Source organism: Micromesistius poutassou, assembly GCF_964030765.1.
Source record: "Micromesistius poutassou genome assembly, chromosome: 19".
Classification (NCBI taxonomy): domain Eukaryota; kingdom Metazoa; phylum Chordata; class Actinopteri; order Gadiformes; family Gadidae; genus Micromesistius; species Micromesistius poutassou.
This window is the reverse complement of record NC_140289.1, coordinates 602878-623058: the sequence shown is the minus strand read 5'-3', so window position 1 is coordinate 623058 and position 20181 is coordinate 602878. Positions and strand designations below refer to the sequence as shown.

The 20181-nt window shown below is 47.1% G+C and overlaps 3 protein-coding genes across 5 annotated transcripts; 2 read left to right on the top strand and 1 right to left on the bottom strand.

The window, feature by feature from the left end:
* Positions 1-834: 834 nt before the first annotated feature.
* On the bottom strand, positions 835-7239 carry LOC311364044 (WD repeat-containing protein 20-like). Of its 3 annotated transcripts, none has more exons than XR_014639113.1 (4): positions 5876-7239; positions 4339-4521; positions 2630-4190; positions 835-2470 (listed from the first exon to the last, which is right to left on the bottom strand). XR_014639113.1 is itself a non-coding variant. In XM_084484047.1 (4 exons), exons 1-4 carry the CDS (start codon positions 6122-6124, stop codon positions 2414-2416), a joined length of 1920 nt encoding a protein of 639 aa, XP_084340173.1. In that variant the 5' UTR covers positions 6125-7239; the 3' UTR covers positions 835-2413. The 3 variants fall into 3 exon arrangements, 2 of the variants coding, with proteins under 2 accessions (XP_084340173.1, XP_084340172.1); XM_084484047.1 differs by having other exon boundaries at positions 2760-4190; XM_084484046.1 differs by lacking the exon at positions 835-2470 and having other exon boundaries at positions 2546-4190.
* Positions 7240-7359: 120 nt separating this feature from the next.
* On the top strand, positions 7360-12366 carry hsp90aa1.1 (heat shock protein 90, alpha (cytosolic), class A member 1, tandem duplicate 1). Its single transcript, XM_084484043.1, has 11 exons — positions 7360-7509; positions 8527-8673; positions 8794-9160; positions 9255-9388; positions 9492-9797; positions 9921-10086; positions 10191-10381; positions 10575-10722; positions 10844-11112; positions 11467-11800; positions 11931-12366. Exons 2-11 carry the CDS (start codon positions 8527-8529, stop codon positions 12038-12040), a joined length of 2172 nt encoding a protein of 723 aa, XP_084340169.1. The 5' UTR covers positions 7360-7509; the 3' UTR covers positions 12041-12366.
* A 223-nt stretch (positions 12367-12589) lies between these two features.
* Positions 12590-19979, top strand: hsp90aa1.2 (heat shock protein 90, alpha (cytosolic), class A member 1, tandem duplicate 2). The gene is made up of 11 exons (XM_084484042.1): positions 12590-12689; positions 14150-14299; positions 14655-15021; positions 15162-15295; positions 15438-15779; positions 16296-16461; positions 16620-16810; positions 17704-17851; positions 18141-18409; positions 18973-19306; positions 19622-19979. Exons 2-11 carry the CDS (start codon positions 14150-14152, stop codon positions 19729-19731), a joined length of 2211 nt encoding a protein of 736 aa, XP_084340168.1. The 5' UTR covers positions 12590-12689; the 3' UTR covers positions 19732-19979.
* The last annotated feature ends 202 nt before the right edge of the window (positions 19980-20181 follow it).

Genomic DNA, 20181 nt, shown 5'->3' with positions numbered 1-20181 from the left:
GTGTTTGAAACTTAATCACACACGCACTTCTACCAACATCTCAGAAGGGTTGTATGCTGACGCTGTTATTGAAATATATTTTGCTAAAATATCTGTCATAGCCTGGATTCACGTGTTTAAGTACATTATCTGATGTCCCTTGGCAGATATTTCACTTCCACTGCAGAAGATTCCCAAAGATTTCCCAATTGAATATTGACAACCGGCATTTGTTTTACAATTATTTTGTATTAATAATATTCATATTAATTCACCCACAATTTACTCAAGGGGCCCTATTAATATATTAAGTATATTCTGCCAATGCTATGATATTGATAAGTCATTTCAGCAGCTTTCCTATTCAACACAGATTTACCCACCTGTATGATTGACAGATCAGCCAACGTGATGGTAGACCATGCTGCATGCAGTTAGGTTAGGGTGACCAGACGTCCCAGTTTTCAGTGACCTGTCCCCGGCTACGGCTGTCCCCGGAAATGTCCCCGGATTTGACCGCGACTGAATGATCCGAACCCCCCGTCAACAATCCTGTTCGCCAGGGTAAGGGTAGTGTCCCCGTTTTAGTTATCTATGATTTTAAAATTTACATATTTGGAGGTTTTTACACCGCAGAACCCAAAATGTCCCCGGATTTTGTCTCAGAAATCTGGTCACCTTAAGTTAGGTTGATTTATACATAGTGTTGGCCAGTGGGGTCACTACACACATACAGTGCGACTTCATCCACTATATGAGGGTAAAATGCTTGCAATGGCTAATAGTCACACAGGATGGTCCTATTGGATCCCTTAAAATCACAGACACATACTAAAAGACTGGAGATCAAAGGCATGGTCAGTCAAAGCTGTTTAATAGGCGTCACATTGAGGAAAAGGCTCCCACTAAGATTTCCTCATTAAGTCGTTCACCTTAAGCACACCCACGCACACACACACCCCCATTAAGTATTGACATTCGTCAATAATGGACACAGTGTCAACTGACGCTTCACCAGTTCAGCGTATGTTGTGAGCTCCCACTGCCCCCATGCACGCATGGCGTTCCATCAGTCTCGTTCAAGCGATTTCACATCGATGGTTCTTTCTGAATGGGACTGATGCGAACAGATGGGAGGGGCTATGTTTGCCTTAACCTGTGGTGTACCTGAGCTCTGAGTGATGGCTGAATAAGGGTGCGGAAGACCCGCCTACCTGCCTAGGTCATTAGCATCTGCAGCAACAGGCTTGCTAGTAGTCAGCGCTACCTGTTAAATAAGAGGATTTCATAGACTCTTCTTCTATATAAACATTTCGTTAAGGAAAAATACACCTGAATTCTCTTATATACAACAGAAGACAAAAAAAAACATAACCTGCATATTCGTTATTAATTTTTAATATGTATATTTTCTGTATTAGAAATATCGCTATTTTTCTGAAATTTACTAGTTTAATAACCATTTCACCCATAAATCATAGAATTACAATATATACATAAATAATACAGAACCCATTTAATCAAACAATATTAAAATATATGTTCAATAGATACAAATGTTTTTTAATCCTATATTTCAATGACCCTATCAGGAAGTCCTTAGACACTCAGTTGTAAAGCCATTCTCCTCAAACTATTAAGTGCAAACAATTTTTCTAAAAAATAAAGACAAAAACAGATTGCAGCATCCAGCGTCGAGGGGGGGGTACACGAGTCATGTGTGAAGTGCTTCTGAAGCCGTGTTTGATTTGAATTCGCTCACGTGTCGTCGCACCTCATCCCAAAATGTAAATGAATTTGGAAAACCCAACAGAAAGACAGACACAACAAACAGTGCAAAATATATTTAAGATGGGTGATCTGATTAGGATTGAAAGCTTTTCTGTCGTTGAGGAACAACACGGGGGACGAGAAGCCCCCCTTGACTGACACACACACACACACACACACACACACACACACACACACACACACACACACACACACACACACACACACACACACACACACACACACACACACACACACACACACACACACACACAGAGTAAGCTTGCAGAGATGTCAAAGCTTACATGAAGATGTGCCTTGCCTACTCCTTAACCAACAGGCACAGAACCAGTCTAGCCTAATTCCAAAATGATGCCAATTTGATTACACCCAACACACTTCCCTCCCCTTTCGATTTCCTAGACCACCTTTCATGCTCACTACCAAATGCCCTTCTCTCTCATGACCAGTAAGCTGCAGGTGTCAACCAGTTCGGCCAATTATTTGCTATTGAATGTAAAGCAACCCGAGTGTTGGGGCGTCCTGGCGGCGGCGGCGGGACGGCGTTTGCGGTGTGTGCTAACAGAGCAGCGCTGCGGGGCCTGGCCCAAGTCAACACCCTTAGTCGGGCTGTGGAGCTGTCTGTGGACCAGCAGCACCTGGGCTATACTACGGTCCCACTGGGAGGGGTGGTCGTGTGGCTCTGGGACGATAGTAATCCCTGTGGAAAGACAAGACAGGCAGAGACACTTTGATAACCAACCAGGCAGTGATTTTTATACATTAAAAGGTGAGGGGTGTAGTTGGCACGCAAGTGGGGGGGGGGGGGGGGGGGGTGTCATCATCCGGAAAGAGGCAAATCTTCAACAGCCGTTCAAACCTGGGGGTCGAGGAGTTTCGTGTTGAAGGAGTTGAGGAATGGAGAAGCGTTCGGGGGTGGTGCCTGGATGGCTCTAAGGGGGGGGCGGGGGTTGTCACATCACCGAGTCCACCACGGGCCTGTCACTCACCACTTTCCCAGGCCGGGCCCATGTGCAAACAAAACCTTCCTGGCACGCTGTGACCAGACAGTCCTCCAGGAATATCAACACAGTGAGTCTCTCGTGTGCGATCTTCTTGCACACCAGCGGCTCCAGCAGGGGCACCTCCTCCATGCGGGGGCACAGGGTGGTCCCCAGGGTCTTTGCGGCGTCGGCCTTGGCCGTCCGCGAGGAGCTCAGCTGGTTGAGTTTGTCGCTGCTCTTGCTGTTGATGTGACCCATGCTGTGGTTCCGCTTGTGGTCCTTCTCGTGGCGCTCCTTGCGCGAGTCGTGCAACGACAGCGTGGCAAACTTGCTCACCCCCGTAGCGATGAAGGTGCTGTCTATGATGCTGCTGCCCTTGCTGGCGGAGGTGGTAGTGGTGGGTGTGGGCGTGGTGGTTGCCGTGGTAGTGCTGCTGTTGCTGCTCGGGTGGCTGTTGGGTGTACTGCCCCCCGGGGGGTTGGAGTGTGGTAAGCTGTTAGACCGCGGCAAGGTGGCCGGAAGGGAATTAGTGGGGTTGCCACTATTATTACCAGTGCTCCCAGTATTGCTGCCATTCGTCCCGCTCGAATTGGGGGTGGTGGTGGTAGCAGCAGTGACGGTGCCAGCCGCAGGGGAGCTGGTGGCACTCATGACGTTCGTGTGAGTCCTGGTCCGCGACAGGGGAAGATGTGGGAAGAGAATGTCCTCTGTGAGGTCCCACAGACACATCTGCGTGTCCTGGCCCACCGAGCCGAAGCGGTAGGTGACGCTCACCGGCCTGCCGTCCGTCGAGTTCCTCTTGGAGAGCCGCGACTGGGCGCTGTTGGCCCGGTCCCGCCCCACTCCAAAGTTAGTCTGCTCGTGGTACTCCTCGTCGCTGCCGCTGAACTCCGCCGGCAGGTCGCTGTCCTCCACGCTGGTGGTGCAGTGGTCAAACGCCACCACGCTCACCCACGACTTGTGCCCGTGGCCGCGCGCGATCACCCTGCAGTCCGAGAACGACCACACGGTCACCAGGTCGTCCTCCCCGCCGGCCACGATGTACTGGCCGTCGGGGCTCCAGCACACGCACAGCAGCCCGCCGAAGTAGCTCTTCATGGTCCCGTGGAGCTCGGCGGCGTCGAAGCCGAACACACGCAGGAAGCCGTCCTGGCTGGCGCAGGCCAGGAACTTGCCGTCCGGCGAGAAGGCGAACTCGTTGAGGGCGCCCTCGCCCACCGTCCAGCGGAGCAGGGGGTTGCGGGCCGACTTGCTCTTGCAGGTGTGCACCGCGTAGTTCTCGCCTTGCTTGAGCAGCTGGTAGTTGGGCGGCGTGGTTCCGCAGGTGTTCTCCACGTTGTAGAGGTACATGCTCCCGCTGGAGTGGGCCACCAGGAACAGGCTCTCGGAGCCCGGGACCCACCGCACGCAGGTGACCCGCGACTTGTCGATCAGCCTCTAGGTGGGACGCAGAAGGGGGAGGACGTACATGGGGATGGGTTACTGGTGGGGAAGGTTACAAGATTCCCCACACACACACTAAACATGAATATCAAGCATTCAGAAGCCACAGTGAATTGGATGCGACAGGCGGACTAGCACCCACTTCTTCGTTGAATAGCTTGCTGGTTTCCTTCTTTATGGGGTCGATGAGCTGCACCTGGCCGGCTGAAAAGCCCACCAGCAGGGAGACGCTGTCAGCTGTAGCCGTGAGGGGGTTGAAGTCGTGACATGTCGGCTGCGTTCCTTTGTATATCCTCTTATCTATCGGCTTGCTAAGATCAGCAGCCTGTAAGCGAAGAACAAGAGCCACAAAGAAATGTCAGGGGAGTCAATGGCAGAGGTTCTTGATTTTTTATTTACAATGTCATACCTCAATGTCTTGCATATCAAAAGGAAGAGGAGAATAAACAAAATATCCCTATTCCCACGATGGCAGCACCACAGCTGGATTTGCGTTACAATTTAGTTAACAAGTATGGGTTTGAATAAGTAGCTCTACAGATCACTCATTTTGTCATAAATTAATTCATGACACTACACGTGCGCCACACTAATCAACAACATTGCAAATGCATACAACAGGGGTCTAGCTGCAATGACATCATCCCTGCAAATCAAAACCACTTGGTTCACAAGGCCAGAAAGTCCAGACAAAGTGAGTCAGACAGCCTCCATCGCAACTAAACATCCTCAAAACAGCACATACACACAAGCATTCAGTGTGACTGCAAAATGTACCTTTTTAACTACCATGAGACACAAATACCGACTTGGCATGGAGACTGCTGAAATAAACAATTAATGCCAACAACATATCCCAGAGCTGTCCTCCAAGGTTAAACCAAGTCATTAGGGGAAGCCACCCCTTCCTTGTTTAGACCATGTCGTGTTACATAAGCCAAGTGAGACCGCTGTCCACCCATTGACTCTATAAACACAGGAAGCTTTGGGATGTCTAGTGAGCCGTGCCGCAGGCAACTAAGAGGACGCCTCGACCTGTTAATCGCCATTCCCTCCCTGGAGTGCCCTTTCATGACACCATAAGGCTTATCGGATTGCTCTTAATGGTGATAACCTCACCACTTTTGCACTTCTACGGACAGCTTGGGTCATCCTCTTTGCATCTCTGCACGCATTCGGTATCTCAAAGATCAACGCGTGTCAAGTATGATCAACTTGGATAGATTGGCGCTTGAAACATTGACCCCTTCAGAGACTCAACAGAAAGTTCCTCCCACATGACCCAACGCTGATGTGTGAAACCAAAAGCATGCCGACGCAAAGACGACGACCCAGGTTGTCCGTGGAGGTGCAACAGTGGCGGGTCTGTCCATCTCCCATTAAACCCAAACAGATAAGTCCTATATTTCACCCAACAGGGCGCACCATGGAAGGGGGGGGGGACCACAGAGGGTGCGACGCGAACGTCCTGGTGATGAAGCCTTCCTGGGAGAAACCAAAACAAACAGTGACGGAGCTGGGGGTGAGGAGCTGTCTGGCCTGGTCCGACCATCTGCGCACTTCATCCACACAGCACCCCCGAGAGTGACCCCTCACGGCCCCGGCACCCGGACGACACGGTGGGCTGGGGATGGGGACACGGGGGGTACAGTTCGGGGTACTGGGCACCGACGGGTTACCTTTCGGACGCCTTTGTAGATGTAGAAGTAGAGCTCCCGTCCCACATTGAAGCAGATCCTGTCGCCGTTTCCCGACTGGTCGTTGACGTTGACGAACGACACCTTGACGGGGTTGGAGCCCTGCGAGTTGAAGGGCACCCTGTTCGGGCGGCTGTATTCCGAGTGGGTGAGGAGTTTGTAGACGCCTTCGCGGGTCGTGAATTGAGTTTTGATTTCGTTCGTCTCCTTCCCTCCTCCCTCCGCCGCCATCTTGAAAACTGGCGTTCATGCCGCTGAGCGGAGCCCGGATCTTACGCAGTGCGCAGGCGCGGCCGGAGTGGAGAGAGCGCAGGCGTCCTCTGCTTGTTTGTTTGTTTGTTTGAATAGCGTGTCTCTTGGAAATGTGTCTCTGAGCCGTGTGTGTTATATAAGGCGTGATGCATGCACTTTAATGTACACAGAGGACTGAAGTAATTCCATGAGGATGGGGTCGTTTGGGTGTCCAATAGTAATGGTGCTATCTGTCCCTGTCTCCCCCACCCCCGCCCCCCCCGCCGCCCTCATTTGGGACTGGTCTGGTGTGTTAATACCCTTGGCTGGTAGCCAATGTAATTATCATTGAGAATATATCCCCTAATTATAATTTCAACATAAATATTGTCTAATCCTTTTTATCGCGTGCGTTGAAACGGCAGGCTTACTCATGATACTTGGATAGACAAAAAGTAATCTTACTAAAAATATATAATCTCAATGTTATTTCTGTTGTGTTACACGAGGACAGCGGTGCAATCAACTGGAAATGTATTGCGTAACCAGTCAGACGACAACGCCATCATCTGGTAAAATAAAAATAAAAACATGTAGTCAAAACAGCTACACTAGACCAGAACCTTCTAGCAATTTCTACAGTTCTACTCGTCGTCATAAAAAAAAAAAAAAAAAGATTTACAAAAGAATGTATTCTAATTCATTGTCCTAATAATTGTACCAATAGCCTATGTTAAGTAATGCTAAGTAATGCCAGAACTATCCACGATAGTGTTTCCTATTTGGAGCCTGATAAAGATTTGCAAAGGCCTTCAATCAAAGGCAAATCTGCTGTCCCCTATGCCTGTGAAACCTGTGATAACCCTTCAATCTTGGGTCAATCTGGACCAAATAAAGACTGGGGCCTTGTGTCTTCTTTCAAAGCTTTGGGGCCGGTGTCGGTATCCTTTCCCTGCCATGGCGGCAGGTGTTAGAACAGGCCACAGAACCACACAGCTGTGACGCCGACAGGAGGTCTGGGAGATTGGGTGGGCCAGGCCCGGGACAGGCTATCAGGAAAGCCCTCTTGTCTGAGTGACATGCACCCCTTGTGACTCTGTGGCCCTATAAGGACACATGAAGTTTAGGGCTCAGGAGACCCTTCCCAACCCCCCACCCAGCCAATACCCATACTGTAGTGGGCAATTCTTCTGGAAGCTTCTGAATGGGTTCTTCGAGAAGCCCCCCCCTTGAGTATAAAAAGACAGATGCATGTGGAAGGGCTAGTACGTAGAGAAGAAGCCACGAGAAGACTCCCACTAACCAGGAGGCGAGAAGCGCATATTTGGAGAGCTTGAGGCGGACATATTCTAAGACATAGTTCAAACAAGACTATTCAAGTCAAGGTAAGGCTGGGATATCGAGACCATCTAGTCGTTTAATTCATCGTATTCAGTTTAATTCAGTGTAATTTCAATGTAGTTTAACTTTTGCATAGAGAATTTAAAATGGGTTTAAATGCATTGGATGAGTGCTAGGTACAATATAAACCGACTAGTCTCTTAATAATTGATGAGGAATGGGTTATTTGAGTTGTTTCTATCTGCTGAATGACTTTGTGAGGCCATGAAGTGTAAAGAGCACATGGCTTACAGCATGACCCCCAGGAGTAGCAATGGCCGCTTAGCGCAAAGAGCAGTAAAGGAGTTTTTTTCTGCAGGCCCATTCACATACAACTGTTATCAAGGACATTTTACTGATCCATACGAACAAATGTGGGTATTCAGAAAATCTCAATACTACAACAACTACTACTACTAGTCTAATACTGAATGAGAACTGATACTACTACCGTCACCAAACTACAGGACATAAATAAGTATAATATATTAATTAATGGAATCATAAGGAAAGTCTATGTTGTCTTTCTTTCTAAAGATATATCTACATAAACCTACATTCATACATTTTCTTATTGCAGGCCTTTCACTATAGGCCTAAAGGCCTGTAATTAAACTATAAGTTTATACGTTTTCTTGATACAAATCTAAATGAAATAATCATATTGCATTTAAATGAAATAATCATATATTGAATTTTCTTATTTGCCAGACAACCAGTTAACCTTATTATACTCAGTCTTGTGAGAGAGGCCTTTATAAGACACACCTCGCAGCTGTTGGCAGCCGGGTGTGAAAGGCACGGTAGACCCCTCCCCTTTTTTGAACTGCCCATCTTTGATTGGCAGAAGGAAACATGTGTAACAGGAGCCTAGTGGTTCCTTATCATCCCCCCATTGGCAATACTCTCCCTTACAGGCCTAGGGGGGTGAACTGTAAACAATACAAAGGACAAATTGTTGTTTATTTTTGCAATCTCTAGGCTCTTTTTTTATATCATTATTGTACTCTCTCCTGATTCAGATGCCAGGGAAAGCCGGTACCATGGAGGAGGAGGCGGAGACCTTTGCCTTCCAGGCTGAGATCGCTCAGCTTATGTCTCTGATCATCAACACCTTCTACTCCAACAAAGAGATCTTCCTTAGGGAGCTCATCTCCAACTCTTCCGATGTGAGTAAAATCAAGTGATTTGTTATCGTTTGTTTTAGCCATATCAAAACACTTACTCAAACTATGATTTTGTGGTTATATCAAACATTGTTATTTAACTTTTGTATTCCATTGGGGTAGGCCTTGGACAAAATCAGATATGAAAGTCTGACAGACCCCACCAGACTTGAGTCCTGCAAGGACCTGAAGATTGAAATCAGACCCGACCTGCGCGCTCGCACCCTCACCCTGATCGACACCGGCATCGGCATGACCAAGGCTGACCTGATCAACAACCTGGGAACCATCGCCAAGTCTGGCACCAAGGCCTTCATGGAGGCCCTGCAGGCGGGAGCGGACATCTCCATGATCGGTCAGTTCGGCGTGGGTTTCTACTCCGCCTACCTGGTGGCAGAGAGAGTGACGGTCATCACCAAGCACAACGATGACGAGCAGTACATCTGGGAGTCGGCAGCTGGAGGCTCCTTCACAGTCAAAGTAGACAGCGGTAAGCCTACCCTTCAATTGACCTCCACCTCTTGAATTGTTGACTATTCATACACGGCCTGGCATTAACTGAATCCTCGCTCCGTTGCTTTTAGGGGAGGACATTGGCCGCGGCACCAGGGTGGTCCTGCACCTCAAGGAGGACCAGTCGGAATACTGTGAGGAGAAACGCATCAAGGAGGTGGTGAAGAAGCACTCGCAGTTCATCGGTTACCCAATCACTCTTTACGTAAGTTCTCACTTTACGTAAATGCGACTCACTTTATGAGCGTGTTATACTTCAACCTCACCCCCAACGACCGACGCCTCATTAATCTTACAATGTATTCCAGGTTGAGAAGGCCAGGGAGAAGGAAGTGGACCTCGAGCAGGGCGAGGAGGAGCTGGAGAAGGACAAGGATGCGGACAAGGACAAAGACGCGCCAAAGATCGAGGACGTGGGCTCTGACGAGGATGAGGACACCAAGGACAGCACGCAGAAGAGGAAGAAGATGGTCAAGGAGAAGTACATGGACGCCGAGGAGCTGAACAAGACCAAGCCCATCTGGACCCGTAACCCCGACGACATCACCAACGAGGAGTACGGAGAGTTCTACAAGAGTCTCACCAACGACTGGGAGGACCACCTGGCCGTCAAGGTAGGCCTACCGTTAAGCAAATCAATCCGCAAGGCTGTATTTACCACCAGTGTATTCTCGATTCAAATAGCTATGTCTTCTGGTGCATAGAGTTAAGAATGTCCTTTCTTTGGTCTCTGCCAGCACTTTTCCGTGGAGGGCCAGCTGGAGTTCCGTGCGCTGCTTTTCCTGCCCAGGAGGGCCTCCTTCGACCTCTTTGAGAACAAGAAGAAGAAGAACAACATCAAGCTGTACGTGCGCAGGGTGTTCATCATGGACAACTGCGACGAGCTGATGCCCGAGTATCTCAGTGAGTGTTATGCTAATGTTAAGTGTGAGCTTTTATAACCGCTTTATGAAGTTTAGTGTGTGTAATAACTGTTATCCTTGTCTTCCCCCCCCCCCCCCCATTAGACTTCATTAAAGGTGTGGTGGACTCTGAGGATCTCCCCCTGAACATCTCCCGAGAGATGCTGCAGCAGAGCAAGATCCTGAAGGTCATCCGCAAGAACCTGGTGAAGAAGTGCCTGGACCTCTTCACTGAGCTGGCCGACGACAAGGAGAACTATAAGAAGTGCTACGAGCAGTTCTCCAAGAACATCAAGGTGGGTTTCAGGCTGCTCGTGTTCTCCCCTCCTTGCACTGGTTATCAGACGTTATTACTCATCTGGAGAATTCTGCGACCATTTTGATATATTTATATTCAGTGGTCATTAGAATTGGTATTTTTTGTTTTAGATGATAGATAGATAGACTTGTAATAATTTTAATTACTAAATGTAATGTTCCGCCTCCTAGCTTGGTATCCACGAAGACGCCCAGAACAGGAAGAAGCTGTCGGAGCTCCTCCGCTATTTCACCTCCACCACTGGTGACGAGATGGTCTCCCTCAAGGACTACGTGTCTCGCATGAAGGAGAACCAGAAACACATCTACTACATCACCGGTTCGTAGTTTCAGCTAGATCCAGTCTTCTACTTCTTTTGAAAAGATTTGTTCTCCTTGAGACCTTCTCCCTGAGAAACTCAGACTCTTGATTATTTTGTGTGAATTTCTGTTTATTTCAGGTGAGACTAAAGACCAGGTGGCCAACTCTGCCTTTGTGGAGCGCCTCCGCAAGGCCGGCCTGGAGGTCATCTACATGATCGAGCCCATCGATGAGTACTGCGTCCAGCAGCTGAAGGAGTACGACGGCAAGAACCTGGTGTCGGTCACCAAGGAGGGTCTGGAGCTGCCCGAGGACGACGACGAGAAGAAGAAGCAGGAGGAGCTGAAGAATAAGTTTGAAAACCTCTGCAAGATCATGAAGGACATCCTTGACAAGAAGATTGAGAAGGTAAATATCCACTTTCTTTCAAAGATCAGACGTTGATATGGCTGCACTAGGGCCTTCAGTCCTCGAATTGACTCGTAGCCTATAAAAGCCTACAGCATTATAGGTTTCAATAACTTAGGGTGTAAATATTGTTACTTCATATTTAGTTTTAATTCTTCTTGTTAAATATTTTGTAAATATCTTGCTTATATCTTGTTGCTCGAAAATCTTCTAAGCACCAAACTCCCTGAGGAACTTGCCTTGTACGGGCAAATAAACGTATTAAATATAATAACAGAATTCTGATACTGATGATATTTCTAATAAATTAATATTTCTTCGACACATCATCCTCATCACGTTCCTCCTCAACAGGTCAGCGTCTCCAACCGCCTGGTCTCCTCCCCCTGCTGCATCGTCACCAGCACGTATGGCTGGACCGCCAACATGGAGAGGATCATGAAGTCCCAGGCCCTCAGAGACAACTCCACCATGGGCTACATGACGGCCAAGAAGCACCTGGAGATCAACCCCACGCACGCCATCGTGGAAACCCTGAGGCAGAAGGCAGAGGTGGACAAGAACGACAAGGCCGTGAAGGACCTGGTGATCCTCCTGTTTGAGACCTCCCTGCTGTCTTCTGGATTCACACTGGAGGACCCAGCCACACACGCCAACCGCATCTACAGGATGATCAAGCTGGGTTTGGGTGAGTAGCTGTCGCTCACCACTCACCGCGCGGGTATAGATGAAACCGGGTGGAGGAATCGGGACGGCGGTTCTGACTGAAGATCTCTGTCAAGGAATGTGTTGCTGATTGCCACTTTCTCTCTCTTCAGGTATTGATGATGATGAGGCTGCCATTGAGGAAACCATTCAGCCCACTGAGGAGGATATGCCCGTGTTGGAAGGGGATGAAGACACATCAAGAATGGAGGAAGTCGATTAAATTATTGTGTACTTATGTACTTATGTGCCTTCAACTTTCCTTCAACTTCAATTTTTTTTTGTTATAGTTTTAGTTCTTCCAGATATATTTTATTTTACAAAACTGCCATATTTTTTAAACTGTCATTTTAGCAAATTGTAACTACCTTAATTCATATTATTATAGCTGTCCAACATGGTTATATTCTCAATCAGAGGTATCTAATTCAGACCTAATCACAATGTTTTGATTTCGATCCATCAGTCTTTTTGTACCTGTTAAATGTTTTTTAAGAAAGAAAATACGATTTGTAATAAAAATGTATTTATACATGTTCTAAAATCGGTCTTACTATAAGTCTTCTGGGATATTTCACAACAACATCTGTGGTCGGCGCTCAGCAGTCACCTCTCTCCAGAGCCCGCCTACTTTACTGCAACGACTCAAAATAAGGGGTCCTGAACGGAGCGACAAAGCATGATTGACAGTCCGGCTGGCCTATCCGCGGCACGGCAGGGAACATTCGAGACTAGACCGTTCTCGAAGGTTTGAAGGCTCCGATATAAAGTGAGGCCAGCAGTGTTATTCCGGTGACTTCATCCGGCTTGGCTGAGATTACGCACAGGAGTCTGCACTTCCCGGCGGAATCTTCCTTAGACAGAAAAGCAAGGTAAATTAATGAAGGCTCGTTTTAAGACCCTATCTCGATGTGATGCATGATGTGCAAGTACTTTTAATTAGTGCATTATTTTTTTTAATATAGGCTACTGTCAATGGTTATGACAACAGTTGCCTTGCAATGGCTGCTATAATGTTACATTTGTTTGTAACATTGAATAGATAAAATAGAACATGCTTCACATATTTCATAGTCTCAAATATTGTCTCCTAAAAAAAATACTCGAATATTAATCTTACATTAATGTGTATAATAGTAGTTGATGTTACAAACTAGTATAACGGGGTTTTTATGGTGTGGTCCTATTTATAATTGTATTCCTGCCACACGTGTCTATTTAATCGTGAAGGTGGAAAAACTTTTTAATGACTTTAGGCCTAATTGTGGAGCATAATCGGAGCATTAGTGTCTGAGGAGACCGGCGTGATCTGCTGCTGTGGTGCAGCCGCATCTCAACTCGACCCTCCACAGAGATGGATATAACATACTTAATAATCCCTCTGTTTTTAAACGCCTTGTAGATCAGAGGTCTGGGAGTGTAAAATAGGATGATGCGTTCCATGCATAACGTGTGGAAACGACCGTGAATTAAATCGATGGTAACGAGGAGGAGCTTTCCTAGTAAGAGCCGAAGCGGCCAGACGGGATCCGCCTGGTAGTTTCTAGAACCGTGTCGTTCCCTCCTCAACCGATAGGGGTAGCGGTTCTTGGCAACGGCTCCTCACCGAGTGCATCCGTACACACAAACCTTCAGCAGTTAGTGGTCTGCAAGGTTTATCCTAAGTTTGTCATGTGATGTTCAATGAGAAGTAATGGAAAGGTTGTATAACTCATCTTAAGGCAGAAGCAGGCCTTTTTTGTCCTGGTTTTAGGATGGATTATGCACAGAAAGTGTAGTAGGCCTAAGTGTAATAACCGAGTAGAACATGCTCTGTTATCCACCAAGCCAGCATCAACTAGATCTCATCAGTTAATACCTCATTAAATGGTCATGATGTTATTTCAATTATCTATGCTATCTCTAAGCTATGAACTGACTCCACTCTCCAATCAATGGTATCACTGTTATTCATCTTACTCCAATTAGATTTATATTCTAATATTCCATGCTCACAAATTCAAATTGTATCAATGAACATTAACAGTATCGGCAAGTTTTTTAACTAGTGGCCCAGCGTTTTAAAAAAAATAATTATTTCAGTTATTGTCGACGGTTTCATTTGCAATGCTGCCTTGCACTGCTTGAATAAAGCCTTCTACATTTATCTGTTAAATAAAGACAAATTCACAATGTCAATAATGTTTCCCCTGAAGTTAGAAACAGCCATACCTACTATCGCCTCCCTGGTTAGAAATAAACTAATGAAGGACATGAAAGGTATTTTCGCACATTAAATGACAGTAGCATCAGTCCTAACACAGCGTGACGTTCCCTGGTTCCCTCTGTCTAGATGCCTGAAGCACACGACCAACCTATGGAGGAGGAGGCGGAGACCTTTGCCTTCCAGGCTGAGATCGCTCAGCTTATGTCTCTGATCATCAACACCTTCTACTCCAACAAAGAGATCTTCCTTAGAGAGCTCATCTCCAACTCCTCAGATGTGAGTCGCTTGGAGAAGAAAACCACTGATGTCTTTTTTGATGTTTCTTTTATCTTTAGTTATTCATAAAGGGAACATAATAATCCACGATAAATCTATGTATGTACAGTACAGTACACAATTCACCACATACAACAGAAACAATTCAATTAATCTTTGGTCTAAGGTGTTATATGCAATCCCTATGTTGTATATTAAACAGAAGTGCAGACATTTCCATTTTCTATGTCAGAAGATTTTAAGATGACGTATAATGATGATAAACACTGCTTCATTAATTGTAACATAACTAAAAGTATGATGATGAAACGCTTAATCCCATCATTTAACCCATGAACCCATGTCTTCCTTACAGGCATTAGACAAAATCCGTTACGAGAGTCTCACCGACCCTGCCAAGTTGGACTCGGGCAAGGACCTCAAGATCGAAATCATTCCCAACATCGCGGAGCGCACGATCACCCTGATCGACACCGGCATCGGCATGACCAAGGCCGACCTGATCAACAACCTGGGAACCATCGCCAAGTCTGGCACCAAGGCCTTCATGGAGGCCCTGCAGGCGGGAGCGGACATCTCCATGATCGGTCAGTTCGGCGTGGGTTTCTACTCCGCCTACCTGGTGGCAGAGAGAGTGACGGTCATCACCAAGCACATCGATGACGAGCAGTACATCTGGGAGTCCTCCGCCGGCGGTTCCTTCACGGTGAAGGTGGATACCTGTAAGTGAACGCTCTTAACAGTTTGCCCAAGTCGAATTAGCTAAGTTTTTCTCCGTAACTGGAGAATGACCCATATCAATCTGGAAGAAAACATTTTTCAAAAATGTACGTTTTCCTTTTTTTGTATGTTCTTTGATTAGCTGAGTCCATCGGGCGTGGCACTAAGGTGATCCTGCACCTGAAGGACGACCAGATTGAGTACATCGAGGAACGCCGCATCAAGGAGATCGTGAAGAAGCACTCGCAGTTCATCGGTTACCCCATCACGCTCTTCGTAAGAACAACATACACCTGTGACATGAGCTGCGTTGAATAAGAGCATTAGGCTGGCGTGAATATAAATCAACGAATCATGAATTATTTTTCATGAATTCATAACAACATGGCGGTTTAAAAGTATCGTGTGCTTCTTTAAGATGGAGAAGGAGCGCGACAAGGAGGTGAGCGACGACGAGGCTGAAGACGAGGAGGGGGAGAAGTGCAAGGAGAAGCACGGGGCGGACGGGGAGGACAAGGACGAGGACAAGCCCGAGATCGAAGACGTGGGCTCGGACGACGAGCACGACGACCACGACCACGGCGACAAGTGCTCGGACAAAAAGAAGAAGAAGAAGATCAAGGAGAAGTACATCGACCAGGAGGAGCTGAACAAGACCAAGCCCCTCTGGACCCGTAACCCCGACGACATCACCAACGAGGAGTACGGAGAGTTCTACAAGAGCCTCACCAACGACTGGGAGGACCACCTGGCCATCAAGGTACGGGGGGGGGGGCGGTCGTCTCAGCCACGGGTTAATATTGGGGGTGGGTGTCAAAGGGTTACCTTACGATACGACATGCGGCACATGGCCCACGACAACGACGATATCTCGATACTGTGATTCTGTGATAATCAATATATATTCAGACAATCCTGTCCCGATACATCACAATTTGTCTTAACTATGAATACAAAATGACCATGAAAAGGTAATGTGCTGGATTTATTCACAGTCCAAACTCAGTTTGGGCCGTATTTTATTGAGTAAAATGTTGATATTTGTGGCACCTCGATTCCTGCCGGTGGTCCTTTGCTGCATGTCTTCCCCTCTCTCTACCATACCTTCCTACCTACCTTCCAAAGCATAAAAATGCAAAAATAATCTATGGATGGCGCTGGCGTGTATCGATTCTAATATCGCACGAAGAAGGTTGATGATATATATCTCTGCATCAATAGAAGTATCATTAGTTGCATCAAAATAAGTGACCCTCAATGTGCTTCCCTTCCACAGCACTTCTCGGTGGAGGGTCAGCTGGAGTTCCGCGCGCTGATCTTCGTGCCGCGCCGCGCGCCCTTCGACCTCTTTGAGAACAAGAAGAAGAAGAACAACATCAAGCTGTACGTGCGCAGGGTCTTCATCATGGACAACTGCGACGAGCTCATCCCTGAGTATCTGAGTAAGTCTGGGGGACGACTCCCGTCCACCGATTTCATGAGGGTTGGGAGGACCGGTTGGCAGCCTTGTGTGAAATATTGAACCGTTGTTCTAACCACGGCGCTGAGGTGTTACTTTGATAGGGCCAGACTAAGGACAAACTGTCTCTTCTGTTTTTAGACTTCATTAGAGGCGTGGTGGACTCTGAGGACCTGCCCCTGAACATCTCCCGAGAGATGCTGCAGCAGAGCAAGATCCTGAAGGTCATCCGCAAAAACCTGGTGAAGAAGTGCCTGGAGCTCTTCATTGAGCTGGCGGAGGACAAGGAGAACTATAAGAAGTGCTACGAGCAGTTCTCCAAGAACCTCAAGGTGGGTCGACTTCATGTTATCAGTGGGCAGGTTCCAAGTGTTGTGGCCCTCTTGAATTTGTATTGATCAGATCCTTGATCATCGTGGTCTTATACGTTGACATGATATTTTGTGTTGGATGGAGAAGACCAGCCACCATCTCTAGCCACGACCGTATGTCCCAGTGACCTAACCCTTACCACCTGTCTGATCCCCTATTAACAGCTTAAGCTGCTTGAGACCTTTTGAAAGCTCCTTACTGCCATCTTCTGTCTTGTTTATGGACTAACATGAGTGTTATTAACAGAAACCTGGGCTCTCATTGATCAAGTCTGAGTTCAGAAAAATATTTTCGGAAACCATGTGTACACATTTTAGTGGGGGGGGGGGGGGTAGAGGGGAGAGGTAGAGGGAGACATTTTACTGCAAACCATATTCTCTCCCATGCCACAGTCTTTAGTTTATAAAGCAGCACAGCTGAGTGGAAGTGTCCCGAAGTGTCCTCTACTTTGATTACACCTCTGTCACACTAACTTAGATTTCACTCTGTGATAAATGTATATGCTTAATGTTTTCCTTGGATTTTCCCGTTCAATATTCCATCAACAATATCCCTTTTTTCCTGTTCATTCACACATTTACCGTGCGGTACGTTTGCGGGACGTTTATTGACCATATATGGTTATTTATGGTCTTAAATGTATAGAAATTTGACTTTTTTAGCATATGCCCAGCATAAGAACAGAGTAATAATGGCAACTTGTTTGTGTGTACGTACACCCTAGATTTTATTTGTACGATAGAATTTAGAACTCTTCCACCAACTGTAATAAACGAGGGCCCTGGCCTCTAAAGCTGGAATATAAAAAGCACCTATCTTGCCAATGAATCTAATCCATGGACATCTCTTTCAGCTGGGCATCCATGAGGACTCCCAGAACAGGAAGAAGCTGTCGGACCTGCTGCGATACTACACCTCCGCTTCAGGAGACGAGCTGGTCTCCCTGAAGGACTATGTGACCCGCATGAAGGACTCCCAGAAACACATCTACTATATCACTGGTGTGTATGCTGGGTCACTCCACACGTCCATCGCCAGTCACAGCAATATGTGGTGTGCTGCTTAGTGGCCGTTTTGTATTTTCACATTTCATGTTTTGCTTGTTTCTCATTGATGGTGCTAGATAATGCACACTATTTCCTTTGTGCTTTTTGTGCGGACTTCATGTCGATGACATGAAGTGTTTGGGCCGGGTCCTTCTATAAATATCCTGGAATGTTTGAATACAGGTTGGCCATAAGAAAGGTCTTCAGTTTACCCCAACATCTGACAAAAGTACCCGTGTTTCAGGTGAGACCAAAGAGCAGGTGGCCAACTCTGCCTTTGTGGAGCGCCTCCGCAAGGCCGGCCTGGAGGTCATCTACATGATCGAGCCCATCGATGAGTACTGCGTCCAGCAGCTGAAGGAGTACGACGGCAAGAACCTGGTGTCGGTCACCAAGGAGGGTCTGGAGCTGCCCGAGGACGAGGAGGAGAAGAAGAAGCAGGAGGAGAAGAAATCTCAGTTTGAGAATCTGTGCAAAATCATGAAGGACATCCTGGAGAAGAAGGTGGAAAAGGTGAGAGAGGAGAAACCGGAGTATTGAAAAGTCACGATCCAGGCTTGGAAGTGCAAGTGAACCCTAACACAGCCTAACCCTGATGCAGCTAAAAGTCAAACCATATGAGATTTGAATGTAAATGCATTTTGAAGGGGGAGGGGCAGGTGTTATCCCCATGGTTACGACCACCAGTATTTTTTTTGTTTCTAGCTAGTACTCATCGTTTATGATGAGCGATGGTAACCCGCTCTTGGAGGCAGTCAGGAATGTAAAGTGCTGGCCAGACAGAGCTCCACACAACCACACACTGTTGCGCGGCGTGAGTTGGTCACAAACGGGTTGGCGGAGACTGGCCAAACATAGGAATATGAGCCGGTTCTTTCTAAATCACACTAATGTTTTAGTAAAAATGGCCCCGATTACTATGTTCAAGGTCATAGGTGTTTAAATACAAAGAAAACAGGCCTTTGGGTTCACTGGTACTTTGAGGAACACACTGGGGACATACCACTATGTGTCAGCAACTACTCAACATGTTTATTCCCTGTCGTTAAACCGGCGGAATCCTTACGTTGTCCCAGGTCACCGTCTCCAACCGCCTGGTCTCCTCCCCCTGCTGCATCGTCACCAGCACGTACGGCTGGACCGCCAACATGGAGAGGATCATGAAGGCCCAGGCCCTCAGAGACAGCTCCACCATGGGCTACATGGCGGCCAAGAAGCACCTGGAGATCAACCCGGACCATTCAATCGTCGAGACGCTGAGGCAGAAGGCCGAGGTGGACAAGAACGACAAGTCAGTGAAGGACCTGGTGATCCTCCTGTTTGAGACGGCGCTGCTCTCCTCCGGGTTCACCCTGGATGACCCCCAGACCCACTCCAACCGCATATACAGGATGATCAAGTTGGGCCTTGGTAAGTACCTCAGCCACCAGCCCAGGGACAATAGACCCTTCTCACAGAGGAGGAAGCCTAGGACAAACAGGGCCACTAATTATAGCTCTGTTGCTCGTATGTAGCAGAGCACCTCATCCATTGTCAAAGTGGGACATCGTGACTACTTAAGTCTACGGCCCGTGTCCTGGTTCGTAACAAGAGCCGAACCTTAGTGTACTTTAGTGTTCTGGGTGAAAACTGTGTTTGTCCTATGACGAGGCTTCAGTGCAGAGGGTCTGTCATTTTGATCCAACATGGCACCCGTTTGTTGACATGTGTCCCTCTTCCTCTCAGGCATCGACGAGGATGACCTGACCACGGACGAGCCAACGTCTGCCCCCGTGGAAGACATGCCTCCCTTGGAAGGAGACGAAGACACATCCAGGATGGAGGAGGTCGATTAGGTTTTCCCAGAATCCCTTCTGTTGTCTAGCTTGACTGACATGGAAACCTTGCATTGACTACATGCACTTGAAGTTCATTCCTTTTACAGTTATTAATATTTTTTGTTAATTTCAGATTTTTTTGTATCATTGTTTTTTTGTTGGTATGCATTCCAAAGTTCTTAGTACTTTCACACTTTGACTGTAAATAAATATTACTGTGATTTGGAATGGTGGTACCCAGAAATAAAGTTTACCATGTTGACCAAGTTTGGTTTTTAATCGATTTTTCCTATATCAAACAATGATAATGTTGTCCTACTCTGCATGTACTAACAGGATTCTTCAGCAAGTTCGGAAGGTATGGGAAATTATCTGGGCATTGTTATGTATGGGAATTTAAAATAATGTGGTTACTGGTACAATGCTTTAATTTAAAAAGTGACGACACATTTATTAATATGATCATGA

Excerpts from the sequence above, each read along its gene's own strand:
- hsp90aa1.2 (XM_084484042.1), top strand. The coding sequence starts at position 14,150 with ATGCCTGAAGCACACGACCAACCTATGGAGGAGGAGGCGGAGACCTTT. Across the intron at positions 14,300-14,654 it reads TCATCTCCAACTCCTCAGAT|GCATTAGACAAAATCCGTTA; the intron begins GTGAGTCGCTTG and ends TCTTCCTTACAG. Across the intron at positions 15,780-16,295 it reads AGGACCACCTGGCCATCAAG|CACTTCTCGGTGGAGGGTCA; the intron begins GTACGGGGGGGG and ends TCCCTTCCACAG.
- hsp90aa1.1 (XM_084484043.1), top strand. The coding sequence starts at position 8,527 with ATGCCAGGGAAAGCCGGTACCATGGAGGAGGAGGCGGAGACCTTTGCC. Across the intron at positions 9,389-9,491 it reads GTTACCCAATCACTCTTTAC|GTTGAGAAGGCCAGGGAGAA; the intron begins GTAAGTTCTCAC and ends AATGTATTCCAG. Across the intron at positions 10,382-10,574 it reads AGTTCTCCAAGAACATCAAG|CTTGGTATCCACGAAGACGC; the intron begins GTGGGTTTCAGG and ends TCCGCCTCCTAG.
- LOC311364044 (XM_084484047.1), bottom strand. The coding sequence starts at position 6,124 with ATGGCGGCGGAGGGAGGAGGGAAGGAGACGAACGAAATCAAAACTCAA. Across the intron at positions 4,522-5,875 it reads TCTACAAAGGCGTCCGAAAG|GCTGCTGATCTTAGCAAGCC; the intron begins GTAACCCGTCGG and ends CTTCGCTTACAG. Across the intron at positions 2,471-2,759 it reads GGGCCCGGCCTGGGAAAGTG|GGATTACTATCGTCCCAGAG; the intron begins GTGAGTGACAGG and ends GTCTTTCCACAG.